We start from the raw sequence: 15,959 nt of genomic DNA, 5'->3' as shown, positions 1-15,959 counted from the left end.
ATGAGCACCTTTGTGTTGGTTGTATCACCACTGTGCAACCATTCTGCCAGAAATAAAAATTAACAAATAGAGACTAAACTAAGCAGGGTATAATACGTAAACCCCAAACTACTTATAAACCCAGCAAAACTCCCATTACACATACCAAAATATGTAATACACCTTTGAATAGTATGTGATTATTCCCAGGCTTTATTATGTTTCATGCTTATTAACAATGTAACTTGCAAGTTGTTCCCTAAATAATAAGTGCTATTCGAAGATGAACACTGTAAAGTTGGCATAATTTTGTTTTCAGACACATTTCTCATCTTGTTCCTATTTATACACATCAGTAATGACCTTTGACCAGTTACAGTGATTACATATGGAGTCCCAGTTACTCTTTATCTACAAAGAATAAATCACATTGTCGCAATCGTTACATAAGACGAGATATAAGTATTTTATTCCAACTTTATAGGCAACAGTGTATTTAAAGCATGTGTTTGTGTGTTTTTATTCATGTTTTCTTCTGTGACTAGGCCTAGGTGACCTATAAGCACTGTTTAAGTGATTTACAGGCCAAAATCAGTCCAGATAAGGTCAGATGTGTGCTAAAAACACACAAAAATACATGTTTTTAATACATCTTTCTTCAATTATAGGCCCATTTCATGCATGTTAACAATCTAACTTGAAAGCTGCTCCCTAAATAATCAGGCACTATTCAAAGATGGACACTGTAAAGTTAAAATAATTTTGTTTTCAGACACTTTTCTCATCTTATTCCTATTTATACACATCAGTAATCACCTTTGACCAGCTGCAGTGATTACATACACAGTCCCAGTCACACTTTATCTATAAAGAATAAACCACGTTCTCACAATCATTTCATAAGGAGATATACATATTTTATTCCAACTTTATAGGCAACAGTGTATTTAAAGCATGTGTTTTTATTCATGTATTGTTCTGTGACTAGGCCTGGGTGACCTATAAGCACTGTTTAAGTGATTTACAGGCCAAAAATTAGTCCAGATTTAGTCAGATGTGTGTTAAAAACCCACAAATATACATGTTTTAACACATCTTCTAGTATGTGATTATTCCCAAAGTTGTATTATGTTTCATGCATATTAACAATGTTACTTGCAAGTTGCTCCCTAAATAATCAAGTTCTATTTGAACATGGACACTCTTGCCTATAAAATTTGAATAATTTTGTTGTCAGACACATTTCTCCTTTTACTCCTATTTATACCCATCAGTAATGACCTTTGACCAGTTGCAGTGATTACATATGGAATCCCAGTCACACTTTAACTATGAAGAATAAATCACATTGTCATAATCATTTCATAAGAGGAGGTATAAATATTTTATTCCAACTTGCTTACAAGTTGTTCTTTAAATGCTACAGCTTGCATTTAATTCTGATAATATAGAACTTTTCATTCCACTGTGAAATCAGTTTGGCGTAAGTTAAATACTGTCTGACTTTTTCACCACTGAATATCAAATGACACAGATTGGAATTTTAACACCTCAAAAACCACTTTGCATATTATTTATCCCCTCCAAAGCTAAAAATATGAATCCCAAAGTCCAAAAACAGCCCATCAAAATCCGATCATCTTTATTAAATCTGTAATCGAGCAGGACCTGGAGCATGAACCAGTAATTGTTCTTGAATTAACCTTCTATTGATTCCAGTTCTGAGTGGTTTTAGTCCCTTTTTATTGCTCCCACTTACAAGAGGTAAACTGTACCTTTGGGCAAAGACGGTACATGTGGAATGATTTATAATATTAAACAAAACACAGCAAGAACAGCAGCTTATTTCAGCCTCATTTGTTGGAAATGTTGCATTTAGATTTAGTCGTCTCATACGCGGTTTTAGAGCACGTAGTGGTGTGATCGTGTGTGTGTGTGTGCGTGTGTGTGCGTGTGTGTGTGTGTGTGTGTGTGTGGAGTGGGAATACTGGAGGCAGGCCAGGACAAACATGAAGCTGCCATATATGGAGGTCGTCTGGAGTAAAGCGACTGTGTGAGCCCTCGTGGGGCTGGGGAAGGGGGGGGGGGTGTGAATGATAGGGAGAGCATGAAAGAACATGACCTCAATGAGAGTGTGTGACATAAAGAGAAGGAGGCGAACAGAGGGAAATACTGATTATGAGCTAACACAAGATCAGAGCAGCCTGCAGGGTTTGTACGGGTGCTTGAAATCCTTGAATTTCAGTGTTGTGTTTTCAAGGTCTGAAAAATGCTTGAATTTTAGTTGAAGTGCTTGAACGTGCTTGTAATTCTAACCCTGTGATGGGATTCATTTGTTTATTTTTAATATTCACTCTGCCAGGTGAGATTTCAAGCCAAAGCTACTTACAGAGAGGTGATACATTTTGAAAAATAAAACTTAATGTCAAAAAAGAAAATTAGTGGTTCTCAGGTTGACTTCAGGTACTGTTTTTTTTATCTTAATCTTTGTCTCGAACACCAAGTGGCTTCCCTTTTTTTTTTTTTTTTTTTGATCAGACTTTGTGTTCTCCTTTAATTTCTATTTCCAATTTCTATTGCTATTAATTAACATAATTTTAGATGTTCATATCATAATACAATCTGCATCATTATGACAAAAAGTGACAAAATAATAATCCTGAGTATATGTATTCCTGTACATATAGTCATGGAAAAAATTATTAGACCACCCTTTGTTTTCTTCAAATTCGTGTTCATTTTAATGGCTGGTACAACTAAAGGTACATTTGTTTGTACAAATATTATGATAACAACAAAAATACCTCATTATAGTTTAATTTCAGAGCTGATATCTATCCATTTTCCATGTTTTCTTGATAATAACCAAAATCACTTCAGTTCTTACATCAACATCTATGGCATTGTACTGACAAAAACAGTGCTTTCAGGCATTCCATGTTTTCTTCTCTGTCTGTTTTAGTCACATGATACACACAGGAGTTAGCACTTGATTGGATAACCATTGTTTTTGATGACTTTTGATGGTCTAATAATTTTTTCCACGACTGTATGCATTTGAGCCCAGGGCTGTGCTGGAAAAATTTGAAAATGACCCTTAAAAGTGCTTGAAAAATGTGTGCAAACCCTGAGCCACAGTCAACAGCGGCCTCAGTAGAGGAAGTCGTTTCTCACCTTCATCCCTGTTTTCAGGTGTGAAACACTGGCATATGATCGGCCACCTTCAGCCTGAGACGTCCTACGACATCAAGATGCAGTGTTTTAATGACGGGGGAGAGAGTGAATACAGCAATGTCATGATCTGCGAAACTAAAGGTACAAGGAGTGACTCATGTGTCGACCAAACCTCCACTTTATCAGAGGTCTGGGCATGTTTCAGTCGAAGCCGTAACTTTAATGATGGGTATGGCCGCCATAATTACACAACATAAATGTGCAGAGTTTTATGAGACCGACAACAATAGCCTGCGTTTTATAGTTTTGGTCGTTCTGTGTTGGGTGTTTTTTTTTTTTTTTTTTTAACGGCTAAAGCTGTTCTTTTCGTGTTCCTCTGCAACAGCTCGTCAGTCGCCGGGGTCGCCCAGTCAACACCCCATCACGCCACCGGGACCCCACCCCCAGGAGCCCCCCAGCCCCCCTGGAGGACTGCTGTACCTGATCGTGGGCTGCGTTCTGGGAGTCATGGTGCTCATCCTGCTTGCATTTATCGCCATGTGTCTGTGGAGGAACCGGCAGCAGAACAACATGCACAGTGAGTTTTTTTTTTCCCCATAACCTTTATTTAAGCAACACCAAGTACAAGTAAACTTATGTACAATATATTTTCATGCATACATCATAATGTGGGGGGAGGGAGGGGGTTGGGGGTTAGGATATATGGCGTGTAATGTACAAAAGAAACAAAATGTATGACTGACCAGGTAGTATACCATATGTCCCAAAAAAAACTTACAGTCAGACTTTCTGCAATGATAACTTTAAAAATAGAGAATCAATCAAAATTCAATTTCAGGGCATGAAACTATAACTTATTACCTACATCTTGTAGAAAACCCCATTTGATTTGCTTCAGTGGTCACAGAGACGTGGGGATCTTTATAAAGCATGTCAGAAGTCCCTTCCCTCCAAGTTTTGTACGGAGACGCGTTGTCCATTGTGTTCCCGCTTTTCAAATGCGAAGTTGTTCTTTTTGCTCTCGCAAAAAAATATCTCTTTTGAAAAAGTGACTGCTTGTTTCTTTTCATTTTCAACTAACAAAATGAATAATGAATTACATCAAAAAGGAAGCAGATCTGTAAGTTTTTCAAACGTTGGTAAGGTGCGAAAATGAATATTAAAGAAAGATATTAAATTATTAAGTCATGGAAGACTGGACTGAGCCCTTCGTCCTTTTTGGTTTTCTGTTTTCTTTTTTCTCTCTTTTGTCATCAAGATGATCATGAACAATAATATTTACATATTTACACTGAAATCTTCCCTTAAAAACTAAAAAAAATTGGTTCTTGGTTAAAACAAAATAATATAAACACTCATGCCTTGTCGGTTGTGAGCAAAATATTTGCATTCATATGGACGCCAAAAGCATCCAAGTGCCAAATTTGGAAGAAACAAACCCATGACATGCTTTACAAAAATCCACATTTTTCTGTGACCACTGAACCAAATTGGGTTTTCTGGAAGATGTAGGTAACAAGTTATAGTTTCCTACCCTGAAATAGCATTTAGATTGTTTAATTATTTTGAAAGTTATCAATGCAGAAAGTCCGATAGTAATTTTTTTGGGACATACGGTAAATCAATGTCCTGCCTTGGCCGTGTAAATGTTTTGTGTGTGTTGAAGTGTGTAAGATGTGTATGTGGTGTGAATGTTGTGATGTGGGTTTCTCAAAAAATCAGGGATATGACCAAAGATAATCATTAAGTAACTGAAACGAAGTGAGCAGAAGAGAACGGAAAAAGACAGAGAATGAAAATGAAAATAACCAAATGAGATTACAAGTAGAATGTATCTAAATATGATGTCATCAGTGTTAAGTCAGAAGGACACAGTGTTACTTTTGTTGCAGTTCCCAAATGAATTTTTCTCTAGATTTAACTTTCCTTAAGTGACTTATCACCATTTATTGTAACATTATCTTATGTATTTTGTGTTTTTCTTTGACAGTCAGGTATTTTCCTGCATTTAATTTACTAATCATGTCAGTGTTCATAAAAGCTCAGAGTAAAGTTAAGGTTTATTATATCAAAAACGGAGAAAACTGAAGAAAAAGTTACTTTTTTAGTAAAATCTATCATTAACTGAACATAAAACAATTATCTCTATCCACTGTCATTGATCCAACTCCATGGGTTTTACTGGTGAATCAATGTTGTAGAAGGTGACAGTGTTTCTATGGTAACTACTAGGCCTGGAACGGTACACGTACTGAACCGTTTCGGTACACACCTGTTCGGTTCGGTACACAGCTGTACCAAAACGGCACAGTATGATGAGAAAAAGAAAAAGGAATGAAAGACATCGTTCAACGCGGAACTTTAAATCTGCGCAAGTTTCATACGGACGTATGGAAGGACGCACACATTGACCCGATATATGAAATAGCAGCTGATATAAGGTTAAAAAAAACAACAAATATGATGTGAACCTGGAAGGAAGAGACTGAAGACCCTCCACCATCAGTCCAGTCCAGTTTGGATCAGTTCAGGTTCAGGTGAAAGACAACAACGAAGAAAGAGACGTTAATAAGACGGACGTTGTTTGGCCCCAAGGAACTACGGTGGTTCTACAACACTTACACTAGCTCTGTCTGTTTGTCTGTCACACACGCTGTGTAATAGAGGAATAAATAGAACGTTGAAAGTATGTAAAGTTTCACTTTCGTTTCACGACAGCGTTCGTTACGTTAGTTATGGACCGCTCCCCCCAAGTATATAACTGCCCTATCCCCCGGCTCCAACAAAAAAAAAAAAAAAAATCCCCCGTGCACACAGGCACACACAAAGACACACAGTGTCCTAAACAGTTTGTTCTCTGTCCTAAAATAAATAATTTGGTTCATTGTGTTGTCAATGTTTCTCTTCAGTTTGTTTAAACAGAATACCAGTTTACCCTCTTGTTAATGTTGTACTTCATGTGGAATTTTTTTGTTATTTTTCTGCAGAATGTGAACTGACAGAACTGTGATTAGATTTTTCTTGTTTGTACAAAACTACCTTTCAGGGAAAAGTGCAAAACTAATGTTTAAAATACATTTAGTAATATTAATAATCTATTTTATTTTCTATTTGATTTGTAGCAGCAGAATTATATTATTTTATGTTTTTCTATATTCTATTGTCTCCAAAAATTGGGGGGAAAATGTTAAAAAATTCATAAATGCATTAATAGACATTTTTAGGGGTTTTCTTTCTTCCTGTACCGAACCGAAAAAAAAAACCGAACCGTGGCTTTGAAAACCAAAAATGTACCGAACCGAAAATTTTGTGTACCGTTACAGGCCTAGTAACTACGGAGCCTCTGAACGTCCAAATAGGTCATAAAAAGATGATAAAGTGCATTTTACACCAATTATTTACATGGATTGATAGGATTAGTGGATCAACAGGTATTAAACAGTTTACATTAGTTGATGGTTTTGGTCGCTGGTGGATGTTTGGGTCTTTATGGGTTAATGCCGCTGCCTCCCCTTGCTATCACAGCGCTGTTGCCACTGTTTTTGTTTTTTGCTTTTTTATGTAAAATAAAGAAAATGCACAGTGAGTTTAAACCTAAAGCTAGCAAGGAAAGAAATGTAGCCTCCATTCGACGCTGCCAAGTTGTACCCGTGTGCGCTGTAAAAAGCCGAAACATAACGGGTTCACTTAATTTCAGTCATATTTAAACATAGTTGGACTCTAGACAGTTTGTGCAGCCAAGTTTTCACGAGCAGATTCATGTTCGTATGTGATCCCACAGTGCAAACAACGCTCTAACATATGTGGATGGACCGGACCATCTGGGTCGGACTTTTGGATAGGTGGATTCGCAGCTCATATATTTAGAGAGAAAAAGAGATTTAGCCGCTGGTGCTGTGCAATTATGATAGAAATTATAGTCATAAGTCAACAAGATCAGGTGCCTGTTAAAGTTAAAGGGGAAAAAATGTGGAGTTCCAGTGGACAAAGTTGTTATTGTTCTGCAAACTGCACAACCTATCCTGAAATAACCCACTAAATTATAAATAAACTTGTCAAATTGAAAGCAAGTTAATATTAAGACATAAAATTGGCCACGGAGCCCAAACTGCTTTTTTTCCGCACTAGGTCTGGGAAATACAGAGAAAAATCTAAAATGTTTTCATATCAGTCAATACCAGTAATTATCATGACGAATGTCAGATCATTATTTTTGTTGAAGTTAAAGGAACCAGATGCCTGTTTGGAATTGAAATTATTTGTGAAAGTTGTAATGACATGAAAATGACTCAAACGATTAAACAAAATGAAAATGTAAGATGTGAAACAAGAGGAATGAAGACAAAAACACACCATCGAGTTTCTGCTGTTTATGATAAAATCAATAGAAGAAAAATGGACTGACTTTGACTGCAGTAAATCAAAATAAAGGAAATGGACACAATCTCAGATGTAAATGATGTACAACTGTTGTTATGTATTAGAGCATGACAAACACGCACCAAACAGAATATTTTAGAAAGTTAAAAAAGATTCATAATGATATAATAAGTAATGAAGAAATATGAATTAAAGAACATAATTATAATATCCTCCTGAAACCCAGGGAAGTACAGCTGTGAACCCTACAGAGGACAAATGCATTGCTGGGTATCAAGAAGATATGATAAAATAATGAGACAAATATACATAATGTAACAATGAAACAATCAACATTTAAATGAACATGAGCAAAATTGACTAAAATAAAACATATTAAGCATTTGGAAGTGATAGAGACCAAAAAAATACATATTGTGATAAATCCCATTATCACAGTTAATAAATATATTATTATAATTATCGTTTTCTTTCCAAATCCTACTGGAAAAATGTTTATTTCTGCTGCTGACTCAGGTATTTTAACAGTTCCAACCCCTAGTGGACATTAAAGGAACTGCAGGTTTTGTCACCTGTTTTTTTTTTGTTTTGTTTTGTGTTTTTTTTCCAGCCCTGGTTGTCGCCACTTAAACTACATTAAAACATGTTGTTCTTGTCTTTATTTGTGACATTGTGGCCTGTTTTTATCTCACTGGCCGATAGACCATGAGAGCTGCATCCATCGTCTTCGCATTCGTCTTCGTTAGCAATTTCTTCAATCTTCTTCTCTGACAGAATTACCGCTCAGATTCATTTTAAATTTCTTATGTAGCTTCCCTGGGACAATGTCTACAAAGCTTGTTCACAGTTTTGAGAAATTTGGATTTTTGGGAATTTTGATGAATTTTTGAAGTATTGAAATTCTTTTTTTCTTATAATGGTCCATATTTTGATGTGTACAACATGAAAATTTTTTAAAATATCAACACGCTTACTATTAAGCACTGATAGAAGTCATATATGGACTTTCATTGAATTAGTCGAGTTCTCCTCCAGTGGAAGTACCATCCACTTCTGTTAGGACAGTGATCTCCTACATCCAGACCACAGGACTGGAACATAGAACAGAATCTGACAACCTCACAAATTCAACTTGTTATTGATTCTTGATAGAAAATGCCGGTGAGACACAGGGACACTGGTCCTACTTCTCCTCGTTTTAATCGGCCTTGTCATTGCCGTCCTCTCTCTGCAGAGTACGACCCTCCTGGTTACCTGTACCAGTCAGCGGAGATGAACGGCCACGTCCTGGAGTACACCACGCTGCCTGGCACCAGCCGCATCAATGGAGGCGTCCACGGCGGCTTCGGGCACAGTGGCCAGATGTTACCCCAGGGGTGCCATCACCTCCACCACAAACTCCCCAACGGCTTGGCCCTGCTCAACGGCTCCGGCGGCCTGTTCTCGCCCGGCCACCCACACGGCCACGACGGCCCCCTGCCCCACGGCACCAGGGACTGCGAACACCCCCACCCCCACCCTCACCACCACCATAATGTGAGTGTAACAGTCGCACACCTCAGACAAGTCCAGGGCTGAAGACTGGACGCCTTATTCCACACGGTGTCCACGTCGGGTTTGGTTTGGTTTGGCTGAGGCTCATGTTTGTGTTCTGTTGTCAGGGTGGGTTGTACACAGCGCTGCCACAAACAGAGTCGTCTGATTGTATGAGCTGTCAGAACCTCTGCAACAACAACAGGTAAGAGAACCTGATACTGTCTAAATTCAATACTGTTTGTATTTATGGAATTACCTTAGGTTGTTTTAGAGCAAGGGTTAGGTTTTAGCCAAGGTAGAAACTGTTTGTTTAATGTCTTGGGCCCCTGTTTATAAGCTATGGATTGCTTCTGGGGTTACCCTTTTTACAAAATCATATCTTGCTGTAAATGATGAATACAAGTTGCATACATATTTTGGATGATTTGTAAATAAAATGTGAACTGAACTGAACTGAAAACACCTTTTACACCAACTTAATGATGGGTTTTAGTTGGACATCCCTTTATAGGGCACTCATAAAAATACTCTGAAATTCAAAGTTTCAACCTTAGTGTGTTATTGGAGAACATATTAAGAATGTTAGTTTTGTTTTGTGAATTTTTTCAAAATGCTTTATTATTATGTAGAAAATCAAGGTCAGTGAAGTTTTTTTTACTTATCAGTTTGATCCCCATTAGCCGCTGCACACCACAGCAGCTACTCTTCCTGGGGTCATTAACAGAAAAACAAAGCACCACAATTTCCCACAACCCGCTCAGCCAACAGGATGTACATACACTCAACACAACACCAAAACCAAAATTCAACAGCAAGCACACAATGCAAAACAATTACAGTAACAATAATAATACCAACAACAACTGCAACAACAAAAATAAATAAATAAATAAACCCAAAAAACAGAAACAAAAAGCAGCTCCACAACAAACAAAAGAAAAACAAACCATCTAGATGATGTCTCTGTAGGATGTGCAACAGCTCAGACAGTTATTCATGGGTAAATATGAAAATTCTCAACCTTTTAGAAAAACTAGCTGCTTGAATTTCTGAAATTAAAATTTGTGACCCATAGGTCAATGAAGTTACCATATTTGGTTCCTTGCCCATAAGTGGCAAAAAAATAGATACATTTTAAAAATTCCAAGAAGTATATTTTTAAAAAAATAGAAGAAAAACACATGTAAGGTGAAAAGAACATCACTTTTAAAACATTAGAACAACATGCAGTAAGTACTGATCCAGACCCCTGTCCACATCCACATGACCCCTTTGAACATCATTCCTTACATTAGTACCATTACTTCATGGTACCTAACAAAGCAGGTCCACTCACTGTTGATGCAGAGGTGGACCTTACAGACCCTGGAGACCACATTGGACCTGAGATTGATGACTCACTGTAACTGTTGCTGTCACTCTGTTGTAATGTATGTGGAAATGACCAAAAATAGTCACTTGCCCGATAAAGGGATATTCAGGGCTTTACCTCAGTTTTCACAAAGCAGAAGAAATGTTTTAGGTGTGTGGAGGAATTATGCATTCAAGGTCGTTCAACAAGGATTTTCAAGGAAAATCCATCATTTCACCTCATTTTGTGCATTATTATCACCATATCTGTAGAGCAGAGGTCCAAAAAGCTCAAAACAAACTTGTTAAAGATGTCCAACTGCTACATTTAGTTAGTTTTAGGACTGCTTGTGGATTGATCTGTTGGTTATTCTTGATCAATATAATAGTTGTTTGGTTAATAAAATGTCAGAATGTTCTTTGTTTGCACCTCACAATGAGTAAACGTTTACTTCTGTGTTACAGACAAGAAAAGAAACCAGAAAATGTTCACATCTAACAAGTGGAAGCCAGAGTTTTTACTTTTTTTGGTTACTTAAACTCAGTTGATCATCACAGATAGCTAGTTTTGATATTCTCATCTTTGATTAGGTATTAATTTGATTTAGGTGCTTCCCAGAATCATGACGTTTGTCGCATTTCAATGACAAAAAGGTCGGATAAATGGGACCTGGCCGTTTTAGAGTGAAGTCGCATAGCAAAATATCGGATACATGTTGGATTTAGGATCACATATGAAAGTGGCCTGGGTCGGATTTGAAAAAATCGGATTTGTGCTGTTCAAACTGTCTTTAACAGGTCGGTTACAGGTCACATATGGGCAAAAAATTCAGATTTGGAACACATTTACCTGCAGTCTGAACATAGCCTTTGTTACTTTTGTGAAAATTTTCAAAAGCTTTTATTGTTACGCAGAAAATCAAGGTCAATTAAGTTACCATATTTGGTTCCTTACCTGTAAGTGGCAACAAAAAAAAAAAAAAGAATAAAAATCCATTAAGTAAATGTAAAAAATACAAGAACAACACAAATGAGGAGAAAGGAACATGTGTTTTAGAACATTAGATAGGTAGAACATTAGATTAGGTCTTAGTCAGATAGAGGAAGGAGAATGACACTGAAACAGTCCTGTATATTCCAACAGTATTCCAACATTAGGTTAATTAGATCATTTCCATGCCAGTATTCCTCTTTGCTTCTCCATCCATTACTGCATATTTTATCATTAGTTTCAAGCCTAATTTTAAAACTAAGTGGTATTTTTTAATCGTTCTAAAGACAAGCTCAGATCGCATGTTTTACTGCTTCAGCCCAACTCTAATCAGGTGGAAAAACCAGAGAAAAACATCTGCATATTTTGTTAAAAACTAGCACAAAAAAGAGCATTGCAAAAAAAATGTCAGTCAGCTGAGAAGAGCTGTCGTGCAGAGCCTCTCTCTCACACACACACACACACACACACACACACACACACACATTTCCCTCCTGCTTGTCCTGTTTATGTACTTAAGGGTCGGCAGCATCACAGTTTACCCTGTGTGCACCCAGCCAGCAGACCTAATGAGCCCTGTGTTTATTTACCTCGGGCTGCTGGGAAAAGAGGGGGCGGGGCCTCAATCATGTACCGATACTGAAGGACGCTGATTCAGGGAAACACGGGGGAAGCTCGCCGTGTTCGACCGCCTGCGTTTGAGGATGTAACCGGAGAAAAAAACCACAGTGTGACACAGTCGTTTAGAGCCAGTCAGTCTGGACTTCGCATATTAAAAACGCATTTCGCAGCTGTGACAGATTTCTGTTCAAACCGTCATTGTTTTGTCGAAGTGTTGTAGTCGAACCCGAATTAAACGGCCATTATATGTTTGCGAAGGTTTGACACTGAGCAACACATTGCAGTATTTACAGACCAGCGTGTGTTTCCTTTCAGTTGTTACAGATGAACTCTTTGTGGTCGAAAGTTGTCAAATTTTATTACCGAAGGTTTGGCTGATATCTGGTCCAGACAGCCACAGCTTCTCCGAAAGATCCAGACTGGAAACAACTCAAGTTATTGGTCGACGCAGGAAGTTTTACGTCGAAAAGCATCTGGAAGCATAAATGCACAATAGGAATCCAGCTGTGTCACTTTTGCTGTTCTGTGTTTAATGGCGAACATGAAAAAGGAACAGTTTAAACACAGACTGACCTGTTACAGAATATGCTTGGTTTATCATCTCAGATTCTTAAGGATGATTGTGAGATGCAAAAGTGTGATGCATATGTATAATTTCACTGTTTCGAGATAGATTTCTAGAGGCTTTATAGAAATATGTAAAATCTATTGCTAATAAACAAAACTTTTCTTAGCAAACATTCCAAAGAGAGCATGAAAAAATGCCAAAAACGGCATTACTTTGATTGTTTTCACAGTGGTTATGCTCTGAAACACACATAAACCTACCCACAATTCCATCTGACTCTATGGGAATGTGTTTGCTTTACCCAGAGTTTTGTCTCTCAGACAAAACTGCACCACACTATGAGTGCAGTCAGAGAAAAGAGCAGAATGCACCAGTGTTACTATGGTTTCTGTGTGGTTCTGTGAATAAATGGTGTGTGATACTGTTATGGATTGGAAATAAAAGTCAAGTTCAATGCAGAAACATCCCAAACACAGCCAAACAGACTCAACTTAAACAAATAAATGAAAAAATGCAAAGGCCATTCAGTGATGTTCCTCCAGTTGTGGTTTTGGACTATAATCCAGAGTCCTGTTTGTCCTCAACAAAGACATGTCTCCTCCAAAAAGAGACTTGAGACCTTAAAGAACTCAAACTGAATCCAGGGTTTTAGTGTCTGGTGGAAAACGGACAGATATCTGCAGGGGGAATTAAACAGAGCAGTATGTGAATCCCATCCACCGTATAAACGACCCACTTTTCTTTCCATCTCTTTTCCGTCAGATGTTACAATAAGACCAACGGCACTTTCTCGGGTGGGACGCTGCCTCTAATGCATCGCGTGGCGCCGTGCCAACAGGACGGCCTGGAGATGGTCCCTCTGGGCCAGGTGTCCACGCAGTGCCACGGCCCCGATGGACGCCACGGCAACCGCGGTGACCACGACGACGGCGGGTACCAACCGGACGAGCACAAGGATTCGTCTCCTTCGCAGCATTCCTGCTGTCTGGTCGGGAACAACGAAAACTGTCCAGTAGACAACACTGGTGAGGAGGATAGTTTAAGAAAAGTCCCACAAAACCTTTCCAAGTGTTTTGTCTTCGTTCTCTTCCAGGTTTCCTTTTGTCGACCTCATTTCTGCTGGACTTTTTTTTAGTTCTCACCAGAACAGCTTTAGAATAAAATATTATAATGGACCTGCATCTTAATGATGTGTAAAGTTTAAGTTTGAGTACTTTTAGTCCTGGATGTGCATTAAAATCTACAGAATCTCAGTTCAGATGATTTGTCTTAGGTTAACTTACTAAATATGTTACTTTTTATTTTTCATAATATAATCTTTATAAAACCATTTCAAGTGTGAGTTAGACTTGAATGTCCAACCCATCAACGTACATAGATCAGTTTAGATGATGTTATTTACAGGAGTATAAATAATAATTTAAGTTTAAACTGAATTTCCATAAAAGTCCAGCAGTTATGAAAAAGGACACGTAAAGACTGTTTTGAGAATTCATTGTCTTTTTCACTCTTTCTACTTTATCAGAATCAAACCAATGTTAGTTTTTACATCAGTTCAAAGATGAGAGATGAGAATCATAAATCTGGAGCATTTACAGTTTCTTATGTTTCTGTTGAAAAATGAACTCAGTCCTTGTCAAATTAAAGAATAAATACAAACAGAAATACAGCATCATGTCACAGACAAAACACATGATTCAGCAACTGTTGTGAATTAGAAAAAGAAAACTTTATTTCCTTATTTTTTCACAGCGGTTACAGTTAAACACAACCACACCTTCAGTCTGTGTCTGCACAGGTCAAAGGTCAACGAACACAGGAAGTTAATGTGTTAAGTATTAAATTAATCACACAACCAAGGCATTCATCAATAACAGAGGACGTTTAACTGTATGAGACTGTCCTAAATGTACTTACACACAAATAATATATGTTTTATTTATTATTTTTGATCATTATTGAAGAAAATTATCACAAATTATCCAGTTTATTGAAGTTTAAAACACATCAGCTTAAAGACACTGGAACAGAAAATACTTCAGTGTTTGTTAGAAATAGTATAGAGCTGCAACAAATAAACAATTAATCAATTACTTATCAGTTAATAAATTAATCAACAACTATTTGATATTTGAAGAACAAAACTAATGCCATGAATCAGACATGAATGAACAATCTAGAGTCCGTTTAAGAAGCTTTTAAAACTGTTTGTCAGAACTAAAACCTTTACAAACATCATTGAAGTTATAACCGAAATAAATTTGTTTTAATTGCTACTGCAGCAGAAACAACTGCCCCCTGGGACGATAAAAAGGTCTTGAATCTTGAATCTGTTTATTTTTTCTTTTTCCAGCCGAGGAGGAGCCTGAGTGCGTGGACACTGAGGGCCCCGTAGTTTGCTGGGAGAGCCTCGGTCTGCCGGACTTGGACTGTGACGAAAAGCCCGGGTGGATCTCCAGCGGCAGCCTGGCGGGGGATCTGATCCAGGCCAGCCCACAGGAGGTCTGAACGCCGCCCGCCACGCCCACGCTCCACACAGCGCCGCAGTGTGGGCAGGGTTACGAGAGAACGGACGACACGTGGAGATATCACAGCGTTAGACGGGCGGCGCCGGGACAGTCAGAGACACTGCATGTTGACGGTGACGAGGACTCGAATCTGTCGGAGGACTGAGCCGAGACGTTAAGAGACTGGAAGCGAAGCCAGACGGACGGAAAAGAAAAGGGATTGTTGCTCAAAGACAGGAACCGCATCCCACTGGAGGGAAGACTCTCATACAGATCAAAAAACTTTTTAGATGACTTATTTATTTTTTGTAGTAGTAAAATATTATTTCATATGAATGTATCTGTTTTAAAGAAAAAAGTTTGTCTTTTATATTATTTATGCCTTTTGGATGAGAAATACTTTTTATTTTTTGTCGTTTTGTCCCTCTGTGTTCCGCTCTACGTGGAGATTAGCAATTGTCTGTGTAAAGTTTTGTAATAATATAAAGAGAAGATATGGAAGAGTAAACACCCCCCCTCGTATCCTGGCTGTCTTTCCTCCCCTTCCTTCCTCATGCGCTGCAGCCGATGACTGATTACCGCAGTGAATTTCCCCGCTCTGGGTCCAAACCCATCCGTATTTCTGGCAGGTCTTTGATGTGGCCGTTCCACGCCGCTGACCCCTCAACGGGCCGACGCTCCCTCCACTGTTCACATTAAGGCCGCTGCTCTGTGCTTCAGTGAATACTTGATAGCTCATTACTTTATGTTTAATGCACTGTTGCTCTGAGCACAGCCTTGACCTACTGACCCCAATCTGTTAGACAAGAGGAGCAGGTACGGTGAAGCACTAGCTTTAAGACCAGCCAAGGCA

The 15,959-nt window shown here is 38.2% G+C and overlaps 1 protein-coding gene across 2 annotated transcripts in view; it reads left to right on the top strand.

Annotated features, from left to right (window-relative positions):
• The window catches only part of cdon (cell adhesion associated, oncogene regulated), a 64,223-nt gene extending 48,606 nt beyond the window's left edge, over positions 1-15,617 (top strand). For both annotated transcript variants that reach the window (XM_030152832.1, XM_030152831.1), the window contains exons 14-19: positions 3,172-3,294; positions 3,539-3,730; positions 8,768-9,069; positions 9,195-9,271; positions 13,362-13,624; positions 14,953-15,617. In XM_030152832.1, coding sequence (XP_030008692.1) covers positions 3,172-3,294; positions 3,539-3,730; positions 8,768-9,069; positions 9,195-9,271; positions 13,362-13,624; positions 14,953-15,107 — 1,112 coding nt within the window. In that variant the 3' untranslated portion in view covers positions 15,108-15,617. The remainder of the gene's footprint in view (positions 1-3,171; positions 3,295-3,538; positions 3,731-8,767; positions 9,070-9,194; positions 9,272-13,361; positions 13,625-14,952) is intronic.
• The last annotated feature ends 342 nt before the right edge of the window (positions 15,618-15,959 follow it).

Source organism: Sphaeramia orbicularis, chromosome 13 (genome assembly GCF_902148855.1).
Source record: "Sphaeramia orbicularis chromosome 13, fSphaOr1.1, whole genome shotgun sequence".
Lineage (NCBI taxonomy): Eukaryota > Metazoa > Chordata > Actinopteri > Kurtiformes > Apogonidae > Sphaeramia > Sphaeramia orbicularis.
This window is presented reverse-complemented; position numbering and strand designations above follow the sequence as displayed.